The sequence below is a fragment of the Xiphophorus maculatus genome, chromosome 4, assembly GCF_002775205.1.
Source record: "Xiphophorus maculatus strain JP 163 A chromosome 4, X_maculatus-5.0-male, whole genome shotgun sequence".
Lineage (NCBI taxonomy): Eukaryota > Metazoa > Chordata > Actinopteri > Cyprinodontiformes > Poeciliidae > Xiphophorus > Xiphophorus maculatus.
Genome location: NC_036446.1, coordinates 11,377,148 through 11,396,271, shown reverse-complemented (window position 1 = coordinate 11,396,271; position 19,124 = coordinate 11,377,148). Strand labels below are relative to the sequence as shown.

Sequence of the window (19,124 nt, the reverse complement as noted above, 5' to 3'; positions counted from 1 at the left end):
AATCGCAGTGGACTTGCATTTAGAGTATGTTTGAAGATGAATACAAATGTGCACCACTGACTAAAGGGGGTGAAAGGCTCATCTGGCGTGATTGAAAAGCCTGGAAGCGCAGAGGCCTTCCATGTTCGTGTGTCTTTCTGAGTGCCTACTTGGGAGTATAATGTTTTCCTGACCTTTCCAGGCCTTTTGCTGGCTAATGCCATTTGCACATTATTCTTAAATAAAGGGAAATTTATTTCAGGGTATTTTTCAAAATTTGATCAACTACATTGTTCTGGGTAGATCTGAATATTTACCTTTTTTTAATTAGAAGTTTCTGCTTAGGCTAGCTTTTTGTTTTAACTGAGATGAATAATTTCTGACTATAAACTAACCTGTTTGTGATTAAAGTAATAAAGCACAAGCATACATTCTTTTATTTTCATTATCTCAGAATAACATTCATTTCAAAGTTTTGCCTTTTCAGCCTCTACAAATATACCCATCTGGTTCTCTCCCTAATATGATCTTATTACAGATATCTGAACAAGAAAGCAATCATCATACAGAAGGCATGGCGCGGCTTTGCAGCAAGGGCACGTGTCAGACAAATGGTGAAGGTAAGTTGGAGCCCGGAATAGCAATAGATATATTGATTATGATATGATAGCATGCATTAGAATTCAATTGCCATATTTCTAAGTCTCTGCCTCTGACCTTAAGAAATATAATTCACTCGTTACACATGTGGGAATTAACACTTAGCAAATGTGATGAATTACGATAAGGAATTCCATTATATCATAATTTCTGGGATTCTTATAGAAGGAGTTTAGTGACAAATAGAAATGAGGGGAGAGTTGTGCACATGATGATTGTGTATGTGTGTGCTTTAATAAAACAAGGCCCCATTTTCAGCATATTGCCTCCAACTGCTTCTTAATTGAACAGATTGTTGATACCGGATCCAATACCCAGCGCTCTCACGTATAATTTTCCCCTGGATTGAGTTTTGTAAATGTATCACAACAAGCTATTTATCATGCCTGTAAATTGACTGTTTGCTAAAGCATAACTGCCAGTTGCCGTTTGGGAGGCGTTCAAGAATTGGAAAGGAGGGGGCTGGAAGGGGTGTTAAAATAAACAGTGAAGGATGTGTCACACACACATATGGGCTAAAATGAGGCTGTTTGGTCTCATTTAAAAACAGACGAGTGCTAATTTGAATCACTCAAAATTGCCACAGTGCACTGTTTTGAATTAGCCCAGAGATATTCCACGCTTCACCTCCTCTTTTGGTCTCCGTCTGTCTTTCTCTGTCTCTGGGACCTTATCGTGTGTAATGTGACTTGTGCAAAGCTTCTTCACAAAACATCAAGCTGAATTTACAATCTCCTTTCAAGTCTTTGTGTTCTTCCCCCTTCCTGTCTATTCCTTCTTCTTCGTCGTTATTGAAAAAGACGTGTTGAAATATGAATCTCTTTTATGGCCGACTCTCTAGTTTGCTTCTGAAATCTGCCCCCAGTGGTCGGCTGGCACGTTCGGTCTGTGACGGCTTGTTGAGTGCGTTGCTGAGTATCCTCTGGCCCTTTGTTAGTCTCTTCTGTGGCAGGGCTGTCATTGATTATGAAATCCAGAGGAGAGCGTTTGGCCGTCATACATCTCCATTAGTGCGCTGCTTGACTACCATGGATTTTCTTGGCCCTTGTCTGTGTTAGTATATTAAGAGAGTACCGTCCTCCCCTTGATACAAAGGCCCACTAAACACTTTCTCTCTCCCCTTCTCATGCATCTCCCTCACCTTTTCTCATTGCTCTCTTATTTTTTGCTTTCTTTCCTTTTCCATTCCTACACCTCTTCCTCCACCCTCCCCCTTTACTGTGGCCCTATCTGTGCCGTCTCTGTGCAATGTATTATGTATAAAGAGCTCTTTATCTTTGATGCCTGCTGTGGACAGATCAGAGGGCCGGGAGACAAGATGTAACGGCATCTTTCCTTTGTGTTCACAGGCGGCATATTTTACCATGAAGATGAATTTCTACAACGACATGGCAGTCAGGGTAAATATCATGATAGTGTCTTGTATTAGCAAATTCAGTGTCTTGCTGTGGGGACACTCTGTTGCTTAGTATCCGCTGTGAATTGGAGTCCCATGAGTAGCAATCTCCAACACTTATTACCAATTTTACTGCTAAACTGAAACTCTTTGTTTTTACAATATCCTGCTATTTGAAACATTAACGTCAGTGCTGCGTTTTAGTTTATATGGGATTTATCATAAGAAGATTGATTAGATTTATGGGGAAATTTACATTAGAAAAAGAGAATAGAAATAATATCATATTGTATTTCATTCACATACAGTGCAATAAAAAAATATTTTCCCCCTTATCAATTGAGTCTTCTTCAGATTTATTTTTACCACACATGAATCCCAATCCCAGTGGTCTGAGGTCGACTTCCCCCTCATGTACCTCACACCCTGTGTTCCTGGTTTCGCTCTGTTTTTCCTGAGTTTCCGTAAGTTAGTTTACATGATTAAATTCTTCTACCTTATGATGATTTCTCTGCCTTTCTCAAATCGTGACACCTTGAAGCATGTCTGAAAGTGGCAATCAGTCCTTTATGTCGCTGGGAATGAGGGTTAGCCCACTTTTCTTTGACTAATTGTTTAAATTCAGCCACTTTAGATGGTTTAAACTCTTGTAACAACAAATCAATTATTTTCAAATATGTAAGGCTGCTCCCAAACCCCCCTTTTTTAATAGCTTTGACTAAATAACTGAGGTTTTAAAAATATATATAAGTGCAGGTTTTAGCAAAAAAATTTTCATGGAATAATTGCATATAATTTTCACAACAAATGTCACTAAATGTCATTTTTATGTAGATACACTTTTCTTATTAGGCTTTAAACTATATTCAAATATCAACATCACATATGAGAAAATGCAGCCATCAACTTTTTAAAAAAGTGTGATATTTTTCTGTTAGAACCCATATGTAGGAAATAGTTACTCCTTAAAGATTACATTAAATTTCTGTAGTAGATATTTATCAAAAATTATAAGTTGTCTGGACTGAGGGCAAAAATTGCTCTTTTGATTTTAGGGTAATCTTAGTGTAAAGTTACATTTAGACCTGTCAAGACCAAGTATATATTTTTTAGAAGTCAATATAGGCAGTTCATATAGATCATAGTTTGATTCTTAGAATTGTGTAGGCAAACTAATTCCCCTCCATTTTTATAGCACCACAACCTTTATTTTAACAAATGTTCTCTTTTTTTCCTGAGAGCAGTTCCTACATTTTATGTCATAAATCACAGCAATGTAACCCTGACTGATGCTTGGCAGTTTTACGAACAGACACCTTTTGTTTTTACAGTTGTATATTCTTTATTTTTAGAGCAAAATCTCATTCCTCCTCCTCCATAAAACTGGTTGAAAATTGGAGAAACAGAAAGGGGAAAAAAATAGGTAAAGGAAAAAGAGTTATGGTCCAGATGGGCAAAGACAAAATATGTTTTTGAATGTTTTCATTTTGTTTGAAATGAAAACTCCTTGTACTCTTTACAACTATAGTAAATATATGTCATTATAGAAAAACATGCCCCAGTATTAAAAGTTAGAGCCAATGTCAGCCTGTGAAGCAAAGCACATGCTTCGAAAGTTAAAGGAGAGTGGTCTTTATTAATTATTAAAGACATTTTATATCGCTATGATATTTCTCTAACTTCCAGATTTATGGTTCTGTGGTTAAAATGTAAGAAAGCAGAGGATTTAATCCCCACATGAGCCCTGTAAAGTCAATTCTATGTTTAACTGTGTTTTAAGAGGTAGAGTTTCTACCACCCACAATTCCTTAAACATATCTTGTGCTTTGTGATATTACAGATGTAGAGTTAAAAAAAATTTACAATTATAAAAACTTTTGAAGATGTATAATACAATACCAAACTTTTACATGTCTGGCATGTGTGACTGGCCACACCAAAGTTAGGAACGAGTCTCTCCAGGGGCATTTTGAGCTATTTACAAATTTTGAAAGTGTGGATTCTAAGTTTACTAATGATGTCAAACACATAGAAATAAAAAAAATGAAGAAGATAAGACCATTTGAATGTTGGTAAGAAAAGAGCTCACAACATTTAAGAAGAGATGCACCCAAACCTGATAAGCTACTGGGGGGGCTCTTCATTTAATCCCACCGGCCAGCATTCACTGACAACAGGTATGACTAGAAAGGTGTGCAGCCAAAAGTGAGCTTTTAGACGTTTTCCGCTTTTGTTCCATTTTTCAATAAGACTATGAGCTTCTGTATTGTGAGAGAACAATGAAACATCTGTTATCTGCCATTCAAACACAGTATGTTATTCAGTTTTGAGCTTCCCTCAAAACTCCAAATGCCTCAGATTTACTCTGAAAACAAGCGAAATTCAAACACAAAATTTAGCATCTTAAAACCTCTAAAACTGGTATTTACACATGGGAGGCTTCCTTTGTGATTATAATATATTTTGCAAAAGAAAAACAAATAAATAAATAAAAATCACTTTTGTTTCAGAAATTTATGTTTCTTTCACTTTGTGCTCTGGCGACTTGTTCCTATTTTTCTTGTGGTCTGTCTCAAAGATAAAATGGCATTCTTAACGTTAATCATAAGACTTCAGACAAATGCCACCTTCTAAGATAAAACCCCCCAATAATATTTATGCGTTTATATAAAACACAATTGAGTCAAAATGTAAAACTTTCTTATCAAAGGAAATTAGCACTTTTTCACTTATTCCTCTGTGTCTGTTTAGACACAGAGGAATAAAACAGGCCTCTTAGGATCACATTGTGATGTTTCCTTTAAATCAATGTTGACTCCATTCTTTTATTTCTAATCTCCCCTTGTTTTCATCACGTTGTGTTGAATAACAGAAGATAATGTATTAAGGCCATAATAGAAACTAGTGTTTACATGCTACACCTCGTATTTGTATTAGATTCAACAGCATTGATTTTACTAGTCAACAGAGGTCAGCAAAGAACTTGTGGTGCCAATTACTTTATTTAAAATTATCTATTGACTGGCAGATCAATGCTAATTCTCATTTTGCTCTTTGTTGTTTTCCCACAGCCTCCACTCCTCCTTCTCCTCTTCCTTCTCATAGCATAATTATTCTTTTACCTGCCATTGTTTTAATCTCCTAATTAGTCTGAAGGACATCCGCCCATTGCTTTAAAATGGTCGGTTAGTGTGTGTGTGGGTGGATGTGCCAGCTAATATGCAGCCTACTCTGTCGGTTGTAGGCTGAAATGGTTAAAAATATGGAGCCTGTTTGTCACTGTCTTGCAGGATAAAATGCTGCGTGTGATTTATATGAAAACTATCACAGCACAAAATACATGAAAGTAATGTGACAGTCCTGACACTGCTCAGCAGATAATGTTTTGTAGAGAACTTACTGTCTTTTGTACGGGCCACAGTGTCTTAGTATTAGATTATTTCAAAAGACAAAAAAGTTTATTCCGTACTTTGTCATCTAATCTCTATTCTGTCATAATTCGTAGTGCAAAGTTTTGAGAAATTTCTCTGTAATTTCTACAGATTCAGAAAACATGGAGAGGATTCTACTACAGGAAGTACATCCATTACTTTTATGCTCGGAAAAGGTATCTGCAGCAAATTCTCATGAAGAATGAGCTTGTGAGGTAAGAAGAAAATTAAGCAGATTTTACTTTTTACTATATATATTATATACACAACCTACAGAAGATCACTTTTCTTGTATTCATAAAATGTACACAAGATGTATTGCCTTCCTTAGCTTGTGTAACTTTAATTAGCAATTACCTCCCTCCCCCCCAAAAAAGAAAAAGAAAAAGAAGAATTAGTGTACCATATTTACACAATCTGTGCTTAATGCTTGTACCCACATGGTCCATAATATGACTGTCCTGCAGTGTTGGAAATACTTTTAAAACTCTAATTTCAAATGTCCATGACCTTATGAAGAATAATACAGTTGAATGCTGTAACTTAAAGACTAGAATATAGCTAAGTGGAAAGGAAAAGTGAAGAAATATGAGAAACCAAGACGTAGAAATAGAGTAGAAGGTAGAGGCTGAGAAATGATTTCTTTAAAGTGCTCAGGGCTAAGGGACAAAGAAGTGAACATGTGAAGAAATTAAAAATTAACCTCTGATTTGAACCGCAGCCTGTGCATTAATAAAACATGCTCTGCTTTAGGGCTTAGTACTAAAGAAACACCATCTTTTATTTTCAACAAAAAAAACTATCATGTTTAGCTAATAGCCACATTTTTTATGCTGCTAATTCATCTCAACAGAAAATATCTCTAGGCTTCTGCTAAAATTAAATGTAAATTTGTTACAATGCTTCTTGGATCACTGCCTTTCCTCCTCAGGACCCCACCTGCATTTCACCTTACATCTTTCCTCTTTAACCTTTTTTAGAAAGAGCTGGGACTATATTATTAAAGCTTATACTGTACTATACTATATTGCATTATACCGCATGGAGTTTATGAGAAGATTTAAATGTTCCATATTTGGTCTAGTGACTGCATTATAAATGTATGACAGTCTGTTGTTTTTGTACAAGCGCAGACATAGACTCAGCTACACCCTTGATGTGCTCAGGGTGTTAAATTCTCCTTTGCTTCAGATAATCACATGTTTATGCAGTGCGACTGAGGTCATGATCAATTAACACTGTTCCGTAATTCATTGAAAAAATCCACCCTGTGTTAGGTATTTAGTCCTTGAATCGCTCATGACCTGATCACTTACCCCACAAAGTTCTGCTGCTTAATCCACCAACATGTTTTTTTCCTCTGTCTATCCAGTTCACTGAACACGTTATTGAGTGCTGGATTAATGGTGTCCATTCAGCGAATGTTGTTGTAGCAGTAATACAGTAGTATGTCTCTTGCTAAACTGCTTTCTGTCCTTTCACACTCATAGTGTCTATTTCAGTCTCTTTCTCTAATGACAGATCACCCCAGCACAAAAAACCATCTGTGCCATTTCATTAGGTACAGCAACCAACTAATCCCTGCCACTTACACCATCCTCTTCGATACACGACTCCCTTCATCTCTAACTTTCGCTTCTCTCCTTGCTCCTCTCTATCTTAATCTATTTAGCTCTATATCTTCCCTCTCCCTGCCACAGGTTCACTGTGTCCATCTTCATTCATCCTTTCTCTCCTATTGCATACCCTAATGAAGTCAGGACCCTGGCGAAGTCCCCTCTCTGCCTCAGTTTTCCTTGATACCCCAACAATTTATCACTTTGTCAGGGTGACACTTAAAGTTCCCCGGCTTTATTAAGGGCATGCAGTGGGACGATGGGGCCAATTAGGAAAGCAGAACAACCATGCTTTGCATATTTACTAAATGTCCTGGTGTCGCCGTTGCCACCACTAACATGCCCTGTTGACTACGTGAATTATTCCTCTATCTTCTATAACAGCTGGGTAATTATTACTGCCAAAATCAGATAAATAATTATTGCTGTGATGCTGCAACACTGTAGTTAAACCTTTTAACTTATCCTTAAAAGTGCCAAATTGGAGGACTGAGAAGAATTTGTGGATTGCCACTGGGCTGAGCTGCACTATTTCTTTTCTATAAGCCATATTCCCCCCTTTTCTCTCCACACTTTCTTCTTCATGTCTTTCTTTAGTCAAGTTTTCTTCATTCCCCTCTCTCTCTCGTGTCCCTTCCAAGGACATTCATGAAAGGGGAGCTGCTATGGTGGAGATAGAGCAGGCCTGCCCTGCGATCACTCTCCACTTCTGTGCGCCTGCATTTCTTTTGCTGTTCTTTCTTTCTGATCCATTCTGGATACAGTTAAGTTCACTCTTTCAGTTTGATTGTATTTGTATGTTCTCCCTCTCACTCTGTATTTGAGAGTAAAACTATAGGAAGAATAAGTAAGATAGATTCAGAGTGTTCTTTTTTGCTTTAGCAATATTAATTGTGACATATTTATTTTACCCATTGCTTGCCTCAGTACCCTGCTCATTTTAATTACTTTAACTGATTAGTTACTGTAATCAATCAGTAAGTTAAGCAGAAAAACTGTTACAGGTTGCTGAAAAATGCCACAAGTAGTGACACCAAATTTGTCTATAAAGTTGTATATACACTCTTTGCCAACTATTGAATCATTCAATTGAGGCAATTAAATCATCTAATCAGGCCAAAGCTTCATTAAATATTTAGAACCTAGCTTATTAGCTTCTCTCTTCTCTGTCTGGATGACTAAAAATGTGGCCTGCTGTCCCCTGGATCCTCACTCTCTGATATTCCATCAGTCCTTGAACCCCTGTTGTGAACCATAAAGTAAATTATTGATGAAATACTGAGAAAAGTAGCTCTCCAATATTACACATTTAAATATGTTAAAGGTCCAGGGCAGAAGTGTCAGCAAGGGTTTCCAGTTATTGGAAAATAGTTATACTATATTACCATGTGTGTTCAGCAGCTCAGCAGCAACAATTGGAAGTCAAAGTGCTCTACCTCATCTTCTGCGGCCTGGTCTGTGCAATGTTTGTGTCTTTCTAACTGTAATGTGTTATGAGTTCTTGACTGTAATTCATGTCAAACGCTAACTTGTCATTGGAAAAAAAACTTTTAAGCAATGGCTTCCGCACAATTAGGCCTCAGATACACTACTGCATATTTAGGACAGATCCTTCCTCCATTTTTAAAAGAAAGTTTGTTCAATTAAAAAAAGCTCTAATACCTCCCCTCAAAACAATGTTGCTAAAATCTCTTTTTTTGTTGTTTTTAACCAAAAACTGAAGGTCTAACTGGGGCAAAAATCCTCTTTATTGTCAAATATATAGGTTAGTATGGACATGGCCTTTCAAGGGGACTTATTATATGCAGTGTCTTCTAGACCCTAGTGCCATTTAATAGATTGGGCTCTGTCTCTTTAAGAAGCTGCTACTCTTTCTGACACCCCGCCTTCAGGATGTCATCACAACAATGCTAATCTTTGCCGCATGTCCTCCCCCCTCTCCTCACCCTCTTTCCTGTCTGCCTACTGTAGCAAAAAATACGAGCCACTAGCGCCGCAAAAACTCTTCGGAGAAAAAAACAAACAAACAAAAAAACAATGCTAATCCATTATGCTGTTTGCAACCGTTGATAGGAGTGTTGAACATGATAAGCTCAGCAGAATCACAGTTCCACCAGGTGTCTACTGCTGTGCAAAATAGGCAGAGCTTCATTACAGCAAACTTTAAATTACCCCCGAATGGCCACCGTGGTAGATCAAAGCAATAATCCAGGTATCGTTTTTGTGAGGGAATAGCATTATAACATGATATAAAGCCCCCAAAAAAGTGATTTTACATTTTGCCCCCACTTTTAAGTGTTCACTCGGACTCTAAATTCTCCAGATATTTATCTGGCATTTTTGGTAAATAAACTCATTCTACCAAACAAAAAATCTAACATCATTGTACCAAAGATGCCAACAGACTCCGATGTTCTTCCTCTAAACCCTGATTAATCACAGCTTATTTTGCTTATTAAAAATATAATTTGCATCTGAACTTCATATCTAATAAAGGAGACAAACATATCTTCTTTAGGATTTAAACTCCAGTCAAATGCACTACATTGAATTTTTTTAGTTTAAAGCTGATGGTAAGATTAATAGTTATATTCTTTAATCTTTTAATCATAGATTTAAATGTAGGAGCCCTAGTCATTATTGGTACATTTTTATGAATGAGAGATGACAGAAAAGTCAATGTGCATTTATATATTTTTCACATAATTTCCATTTAACTTATTCTAAAATACACACATTTCCAAACACACACAGGAAGAGGGCACGTGCCGAACAGGGCTAATGAGGGTTGTATGTTGTGGTGGCTGGTTGGGTCGACACAGATCGAGGTGCCTTCAGCCGTTACAAATCTGTTTGGCTTTTGTCCACTACACAGCAATTAATAACACTAGGACTGGGGGCAGGAAAACAAAGGTCACCTATTCAGCCAGACCAAGACAAACACACGTGCACACCGACACAAATTTGTGTGTGCTTCCAAAGACCTTAAAAAAATTTGCATGTACACTAAACCACACTGGCAAATTTGTGACATATACACACAAAATATCACACACTTAAAACTGTTTTACCTACGCCCTCTCAAAACAGAAACATGCACACCTAATAATACAGGTTGTTGCTCTGTGAGGCATGAATATAAAGATATACAAACATACACCAGGTGGTTTGTGAATGAGATTCTTACAGTAAACACCAACTTTATATTTTACATTAACAGGTAATATTCCTGTTAGCTTGGTAGACAAATAGAGGCCAGCAACCTCAATATTTACACTTTTCATACAACCCCCCCACACTATATTAAATAGCTACGCTTAATATTATAAACATACACATTCAGATTTGCTCCTTTCGTTATTACACACAAGCACACACTGAGCTCTGCATATTTCATTTATTTTGTAATTTAATCTGGTTCTCTGGAAGGAATGAGAATGCAAAGGCAATGGGACCGCATTGTAATTCCCTTTTAAATGTCAGCTGCCGCAGAATGTGTTAACCTCACATTACAGAAACACTTTGAATATCCGGATTCCGGTGTGGAGACTTGTAATTGAAAACAGAAGTTGGATAGGGGGAGAAACGGCAGAGAGGAATTAAAGAGAAAAAGAAGGGATCGGAAACGAAAAAAAAAGATGCAGGATTGTTGATGAGCTCTGGGTAAACTCTTATTGGTATTACACCAGTGGAAATAGATTGGTTTTACTCTTAGCTTTGTGGGCGTCTCTTCAAATTATCATGGCGTATGTGTTTTAGTAATTGTTTCCAATTCCCCTTTTAAGTTATTACCCCTTTGTAACAATAAGGCTGCGTGATTGTGGAATGAAATAGCTATGTATGGGGTTTTAATGCATCCCATTTAGCCAGCTTCGCTAAACAGATGTCACAGACAGACCTGTCCTGGCTACTGTGATGAAATATATCCATCATCCTCCCACTTATACCCTCTCATGCTTTCAGTTTGCTTTTTTCTCTCCGCAGAGCCTCATTTCCTTGTTTTTCTCCCACTGCACCATTGCCTTTTCATGTCTGTCCCAGTGTGATTAGGCAGTTTTTTTATTACTCTGAAGGACACTTCAGAGAATTGTCAGGCTGTGCTTATAATACATACTAACACCTGCACAAATGCTGTTTAATTGGGTTGACATTGTCTACAAATTACCTAAAACTCATGATGATGTCCTAACTTGTGAAAAAAAATTTTAACACTTAGAAATTTTGATATTAATTTAGAGAATTCATTCATTTACATTAACCGTGAAGGCAGTTGTTACAATTTTGAATGGCAATACCATTAGCAAACTGGATTTAATTTTTTTTTTATCCTTTTTGACCACTCTTTATATTACCATTTGTTTATTACTTTGAATTTTACTCCTATTCTCTTAAAAAGATTAACTTAGTCAAGGAAGGAAAAAATGACTGTGGATTTATGTGGCTGTTTTGCTCTTTCCTCTTCAGGAAAGAGTTGGATGAGATTGAGAAAGAACAGACAAGAGAGAAGGAATATCTAGAGGCTACAATAGAGCAGAAAACGAAAGCTTACCAAGCTTATCGATTGCACCACCTCATCAGCACAAAACAGGTTGGTATTTAGTAACAGAAAATAAATACAACTGTTTTGCTATGATGTAATAAACTTGCATTAACCAGACCAATATTTAGTGGAAAACTAATACTATCTTATGATTTCTACCTGTTAACATTTATTTATCATTGTTTTCTCTTGACAAACATGAGATAGTATTAACATTTTTCTATTATTACTCATATATTAGTCCCAATACACACAGATTAATAATTTCATACAATTTTCACATTTTCTTTACTCACAAAAATTGTATAACACTTGACGTACATTTTTTTTGTCATATCTATGCAGTTTTATAAAAAATAAATTCAGCAGTGTGCACATTATATGTGCATTAGAACTGAAACTATATTTATGTTGCATTTATGTAGAGATTGCTGGAGTCTGCCGAACCAGTTTTAAGTCTTTAAAAATTCCCAAATTTCTGCTTGAATTTGACAAACTTTTAACTTTTAGATGAAGATGCATGTCACATTGAACACATATCACCAACGAATTTTATTTTTCTACTTAAAATAAAAGTGAATACAATGTTTCCTTATGTTTCTCTGAAAAAAATTTAGGCAATAAGCATCCCTATTTACATATGCCTACACATATACCTGTACAGTTTATTGTGCTTGGACTGACAGAAACTGAGATAAGCACTCCAGACAGGACAGTCATCTGGAGGCAGGCCACACAGAGAATTTTTTTTTTTTTAAATTCCCTTTTTTTCCCCCCCATTTTGTCAACAGAAGAGGGCTGTGTGGAGTTAAGTTGAGTGTGCGCACATGAGTCCTCATGGCTCTTCTGATGTGCTGAGTGGAGTATTTTAGTTCTTCCCCTGGTACAGGTGCAGGCGTGTGCGTGTGTGTGTGTGGCATCCACAAATCTCTGTGACTCCCCACTGGGATCATAATGAAGACAAAGCACACTGGTCACTGTTGATTCAGCACCACTCCTCTCAATTTTTCTGTCTTCTTTTACCTTTTCATCTCATACTGTCATCTTCTGATTGGTTTCAAAAGGCTTATTATCAAAGACATGACTTTTGTACGTTGCTAGCTGGAATAATTTCAATTTGATTAGTCATTGATGTTTACCAACGTGTGTTTTCTTTTTCTTATCTGAATAAACTAGTGATTTTTTTAAACAAGCAATAAGGAAAGTATAGTAGAGTTTATCTTCTCTTCCTGTCCTCTGTCTTTTTAACTCAATATATATTTTTGTCTTCCTCTCTCTGCCTCTGCATATGGCAGGGGTATGTTTCCCATAGTCGCTCTGACCTTGTCAGCTGTGAATAGATGGCTCTCCACCACAGTTCATCCTTCCTCAGTTCTCGGACCCAAGCCCACACACACACAATGAACCCACACTCTCACACAGATACTCAGACACGGCTTACCAAAAGGCCCTAAGTCCCTCTGACAGAGACAGAGATGCAGTGTTCCCGGGGTCAACATCATTGTTCTTCTTGTGGCTGGCTTGGTACTTTTGGGGTTTTGTGTTTGTGCTTCTGTGTGTGTCTATGAGAAAGGGTGTGTGTTTGTGTTACCAACAAACTCTAAAGAACATAAGTTTGTCTCTGTACCAATATATTTAGACTTTCATGAACTGACATCATGTTGCTGCTGTCCAGTTGAGTGTGTGGGCATAGAAACAGTCCTTTGGATTAAAATTCCTGCCTTGCTGCTGATGACATTTCTGGAAACATTTTCTGATGAGTGCCAATTACCACCTCATGTTGTCTCAAAGTAATCTTTACTACACTGTACTAAGCTGTTTAATTAGCCGAGAACATATATTTGTATTTATAGTTTGGCAAAGTATTGTGTGACGTAATGGATCAAAAGTAGCACTAGAATTACATTTCAGTGGGTTAAGTTAATGTAACATGTTTGATTTATTCCTTGTTTTTGCATTTACTGTTGTAAATATGTATTTATTGGAACCTGGATCTATCTAGTAGGTATTAAAACTAGATTCAGTCAGATAATTTGTCTTTTTTTTTCCTTATTAATTTAGTCATGTTTTACACCAAAGTGTGGAGTCATATGAACTGCATGGTGGAGAAATGGGTTGTTGATTTGCCACAAGACAGTCCTGAATTTGAATCTTGACAAGGACTTTCTGCCTGGAGTTGGCATATTTTCTTCTGTCCTCAGGTCTAAGTGTGTCTGTGTGTGAGTGGTGTGGGCTGTCCAGTGTGTGTCGGCCTGTAATAGACAAGTGACCTGTCCAGGGTCCAGAGATAGGGACCTGCTCCCAGCAGGTAGAAAGAACTATAAATGAAACAAATATTTCTTTATCCCAAGGTGGAGAACGTGGAATTCTCCTTCTGATACAAATAGCTAAGGAGTATTATTGTGGAGTGGCCCATCGAATTAACCTCTTAAAAATAAAGCATTAGTTTTAATTTGGTGGCATTTTAAAGATAAGAATAGACTTGTTTTAAATTGACTAATTTCCTGTTATGGTTACAACTCATTGAATAGCTAGTTAAATCAAAAATTGTATTACCAGTGAAATATTATAGAATTAACTAGTTTGTCAATGTTAAAAAAAAATTGAGCGAGGTTTTGCTTGATGTAACAATTTCCCACTTCTGACTTTTTCCCTTCTCTCTCTGTTGTCTCAGTCTTAAAGTAGCTTAAATAGCAAAGAGTGTTATTAGCATATAGAGTAGATACAGAGTCGTTCGACTTGAAGCTTTGGTCTCTTAATTAACAGACAGGCAAAAGGACCACTGTGATTTGAATAATTATTACTGAGACTGTCGGTGGCTTATCTCTTCCAATTTTAGAAGCAATAAGACACAGTTTTGTTTGTGTTTAAATACTTTTGCTGCACAGCTACAAAGATTTCAGTGTTTGTTAGACAGCTTGTGTAAATTTTCTTTCTGTTCTTCTATGCACTGTTGCTCTTGTTGTTCAATGAAGAAATGATGGATGGAAGGATGGAGAAAAGTTTTCCTGATGGAGCTAAGGCTGAAATTGTAGCTGTTTATTTCACAATTACTTGACTTTGTTGGCACAGTCCAGACAAAGAATATGTCTCAAAAAACTACACGGAAATTCAGGGGCAACATGTAGTGACCAGTAGGAAAAAAATATATTTGTCATCCAGTGTTACTGTTGAAAACTAGAACTGTGGAATTGTTAAGAGATCATGTGTCAACTCAAGTCTATCAGAGTCCAACCCTGATATTGTCACATACAAAAGAAGCTTTATGATGACATAATTTTCCAATGTCTAAAAACCATAGAAGCACCAAAAATGAGGACCCTGGCTAAATTTAATGTAAGTTATTCAAAATATTTTTTGGTATTTATAAAAATTATTGCCGTTATTTTAACATACGACATCTTTATTGTTTTGTGGCAATACCTTAAAATGTTAAATTATCTGACTTGCTGAGCAGTAAAAACATTGTCAAAAGTAAGACTTACTTAAAATTTCCACATTAAAATAGTTAATATGGCCTAAATCTTAACATGTACAACTGTTACTACCGCAAAATAATTATTCCTGTAGCCTCCGTCTCTGGTTTTCTCTCTACTTCTCTTCAGTCGTGGGCTAAAATTTCTTTTTGTTTCTCTTCTTTTAGGTCCCTGGGGTATTTAACTCTCCTTACAGGCAGGCCCCTCATGAGATGGAGTTGCTGCTGAGGCAGGTCAGGTATCAGGTCCCCATCAGCATGGCCCACCGGGATACAGGTTGTCTCAGGGGCCTTTGTGACTCAAGGGGACTTAGTTTCTCTGGGTCTCCTGAATCCCAAAGTACCATTTCCACCGAAACCTGGGACTTGAGGACCAGACTACCTTCTATTGCCACCAAGAAGGGAAAGGCAAAAATAACCCAAACCGTCCATAACAGATGAGGCAGATAATGGATTAAAGCACACTATGAATGAGGTAGAAAAAAAAAAAACGAAAAAGAAAAAGTGCAATAGTAAAATTCTTGTGTTCGAGTGATGACAAAATAAAAAACAATGTGACAGCAGTTTTAAAGCCTAGCTGGATCAGCGTCTCCTGGAAGAACACCTTTGCCTCGACACAGGGAGAAGAGTCAGCAATATCTGTTCTCCATGCAACTTATGCAAACATTTTAAAACTATTATATTACACCTCAGACAGGTGAGACTTCCATGAGCCACACTTTTTGTGATTTATAATGAATCATCTGATCTTTCATTTAATTTTTATGTGAACTAGTTCACTTTTAATCTGAGTAAACACATATTTAAACCATACCTTTTTAGTGTTTCTATGACATCAAGTAGGACTTTTGAAATAATAAGAGTTTAAACTGGTAGCTAGTGGAGGTAATCTCTTCAGTCACTGAAAGAGTTTGCAAAATATACAGCTATTAGGTCTTGAGCAATTATTCATAGCTACCCCTCTTCATAGCCCCTCTCTCTCAGGTAAATCGGGAAGCTTTCCAGCACAAAAGCAAACTTGCATGTGAAAATGTTACTTTTGGTAAATATAAAGTTCTCATGTAATTTACTTAAGCTGACACATTCAAATCAGAAGATAAGCCTAATACTGAATAGAGCACAAGTTCTTTAAACTATGCCAAACAAATGATAAACTTATTTACAACAGCTGCATTCAGACTCACCATACTCAGAATCACCACTCCCCAGAATGGTACTTGAGGGTAAATAATTTCTATTCTTCTAATAACTCTATGCCATTGTTTCATAGTTTGAGAAGTGCTACATAACCAGTACTAATAAACAGCAAAGTACTTGTTAAGCCATACAGAAGAAATTATACATTAAAATACTTTAGACAAATCTTGAGTTGATTTTAACTTTAGTATTCCCAGCATATTGGAATAATACGTCACATACAAGCTAGTATTTAATATAACGACAGTAGTACAAGTGTAACATAATGATTTAAAGGTTTTTTGATCAAATTACTTCATATATTATAAGGTGAAACAATATGCAATAAACGAGGTGAAGTCAGACTTACTGGCTTATTAGTTGCGCCATTAAAGGATCATGACACCAAGATACATTTTGTGTACATAATCATAGGTGTTTGTCATCCATTCCCTATGTGTGCTTTGTTTGTTTGCATTAGAGTTTGTTCTCAGGGCAGGAAGTCCCTCTTTTCTTTCATTTGCACTCTCCCCTTTACCTCACACCCCTATATCCCTAGTGTGATAACTATCTAGTGGTGATGGATAAGGTTGAGGTGCAGGCTGTGGAAGTGGTCAGGCCAGGCCACTGATCCCATAGCGATAAGAGCAAGGACAGGGTCCCTGTCCCTTCCTCTGTCTCACCCCCTCATGCTCCCTCCTTCTCTTTTTCAAAACAAAAAAACAACTGAAGGTCATCTTTTAAAAAGCAAAAACTACTTAAGTTAGCCTTTTTTGCAAAAGGTTTATCCATCACCATCAGAAAAATCACAAACAGTCAATTAATGGGACTTACTGTTAAGTACATGCTCACTGTTGGTAACTGAAACAAATGCAAAAGTATGTATTGTCATCACCACATCATAAAAATCACCACATTAAAAACAATGTTTGACATTAAAATGATCCATCCTTTTTCTATGCATTCAAGTTTGTTTCTTTAAACCTAGGCATAATATATCTGCTCTTATACAAATAGACACATGAAATGTAATCATAATTGTTCCTCAATGACAAAATGAGGTAATATACAAACCCCTTTCATAGGTACAAAACTGAAATTTGTGTTAGAAAAACGGCTTCAGACTGGGTTCATATTGAGCCATATTCCATTCTCTCAGTACTTAAGTTCAAACTCTTGAGTTTTAATTAGTAATTGTGAGTGTGAGTGTCTTCGCTGAAAACACTTGACTATAAAGTCATTACCACTCACAAGCTAATCTACTGAGCTGTCTGTGTGTAAGTGTGAAGTGCTGTTATTAACCCTCTGTTTGATCTGTCTCACACAATAATTTCCCTGACTACACAATTAAAGACCACACATTTTTTGCCACTCCAAGCCCTAACAATCTTTTTTTCCTACAATTAAATGACAAAGAACAGCTATTATCTGTTATTGTTACTAATTTTTCCTTGATTTATTTTAATATCCATAATGTGAAGACAAGTTGGAAGGCATATCTTGTCACTTGTTTTCCAAATAAGCAAGAAATATTTTTAATCAGAAGGACTCAGTCTTCAGTTATTAAACTATACATTTGGTTATGTTTTATCCTAGATCCAGATGTAAAGCCGACTTATAAAGTGTCCACAGATACAGCTTTTAACCCACAGTGATAACAGGCAGGTTTATAAAGTTACCTGGATTCTGTCATAAAGACACAATCTCCCCCGCCCCAAAGAAAAGATAAAAAACACAGAAGCAGTAGAGCTGAAACCTTCAACTTGTGTTGTACAAATTTGTCAAAAGTGACAGCAATTTAATAAATCATCGCTCTCCATCACACGCATATGCACACCCACCCACACAAGAGCACACGATTCACAGCTTGCCCTCTACTGCCCGATCTACATGTATACGTAAATGAGGTGTAAGCATGGATGCGCGTGTGTGTGTGTGTACGCAATTGTTAGAGAGAGAATGTGTGAGCATGGGCCCTGCAGTCAGGTCCAGGCATTAGGTAATTGACTGTGTCTTTGCTCAAGGCCTTTCATGGATCACCATCCTTTATTAGCTCACTTCCCAGCACTCACACACACACACGACCAAAGTTCCCAGCAGCTCCACCCCAGCCCCTTACTCCCCACCATCAGCACCCAGACCCAATTGCCCGGAAACGAGTAGTGAAACAAGAGAGAGCAAGAGGAGCATGGGAAGAAGAAGACAGCAGCGACAGGGGAATGAACTAACACGGCCCCAGGAAGTGGCAATAAATAAGCATGAGGGCTGAGTTGGAGGGTGGATGGGGTCTCCTTCAGCTGACAAGAGAAATTGGGGGGAAAGCTCAATGCATTTTATAAACTCTGCAATATGCAGTGTTTGTTAAAAATTATTGGCAAGGTTGTGTATTTATTGGGAAGGTTGTAGATCTGTAGATGTAGCATGTATAGAAAATAAATCTCATATACATTTTCTAAATGATGGATATTTTGGACAAATGTAGAGTGATTCTGTCTGATTGCAATAAAAGAATAGCAAAGAAGAAGAGGAGGATTTTTTTTAAAGGTTTTATTGGCTCTAGTGGCTTTTATTTGAGAGTAGCCAGACAGGAAGGTGGGTAATGAGAGAGGAAGACATGTGGCAAAGGTCATCAGTCCGGAACTCAAACCTGTGACAGCTGCGTCGAGAATTAAGGCCTTCATTCATGGGTTATGCCCCAGATGTATACATATTTGTGGATTATATAATTATGTTCTCCATAGTATCAGGATCTTCCACCAACATATGCGTGCACCAAACTGCAGCTGCTTAGTGGAAAAGATTAGTAGTTACAGTTAGAAGTAGGATGTTTTGCAGCTGCTGTCAAGCTTCA

The 19,124-nt window shown here is 37.1% G+C and overlaps 1 protein-coding gene across 1 annotated transcript in view; it reads left to right on the top strand.

The window, feature by feature from the left end:
- spata17 (spermatogenesis associated 17) overlaps positions 1-17,214 on the top strand; it is a 19,729-nt gene extending 2,515 nt beyond the window's left edge. Inside the window, exons 3-7 of the mRNA XM_005796177.2 lie at positions 518-599; positions 1,989-2,039; positions 5,578-5,681; positions 11,547-11,670; positions 15,266-17,214. Coding sequence (XP_005796234.1) covers positions 518-599; positions 1,989-2,039; positions 5,578-5,681; positions 11,547-11,670; positions 15,266-15,538 — 634 coding nt within the window. The 3' untranslated portion in view covers positions 15,539-17,214. The remainder of the gene's footprint in view (positions 1-517; positions 600-1,988; positions 2,040-5,577; positions 5,682-11,546; positions 11,671-15,265) is intronic.
- Positions 17,215-19,124: the final 1,910 nt, after the last annotated feature.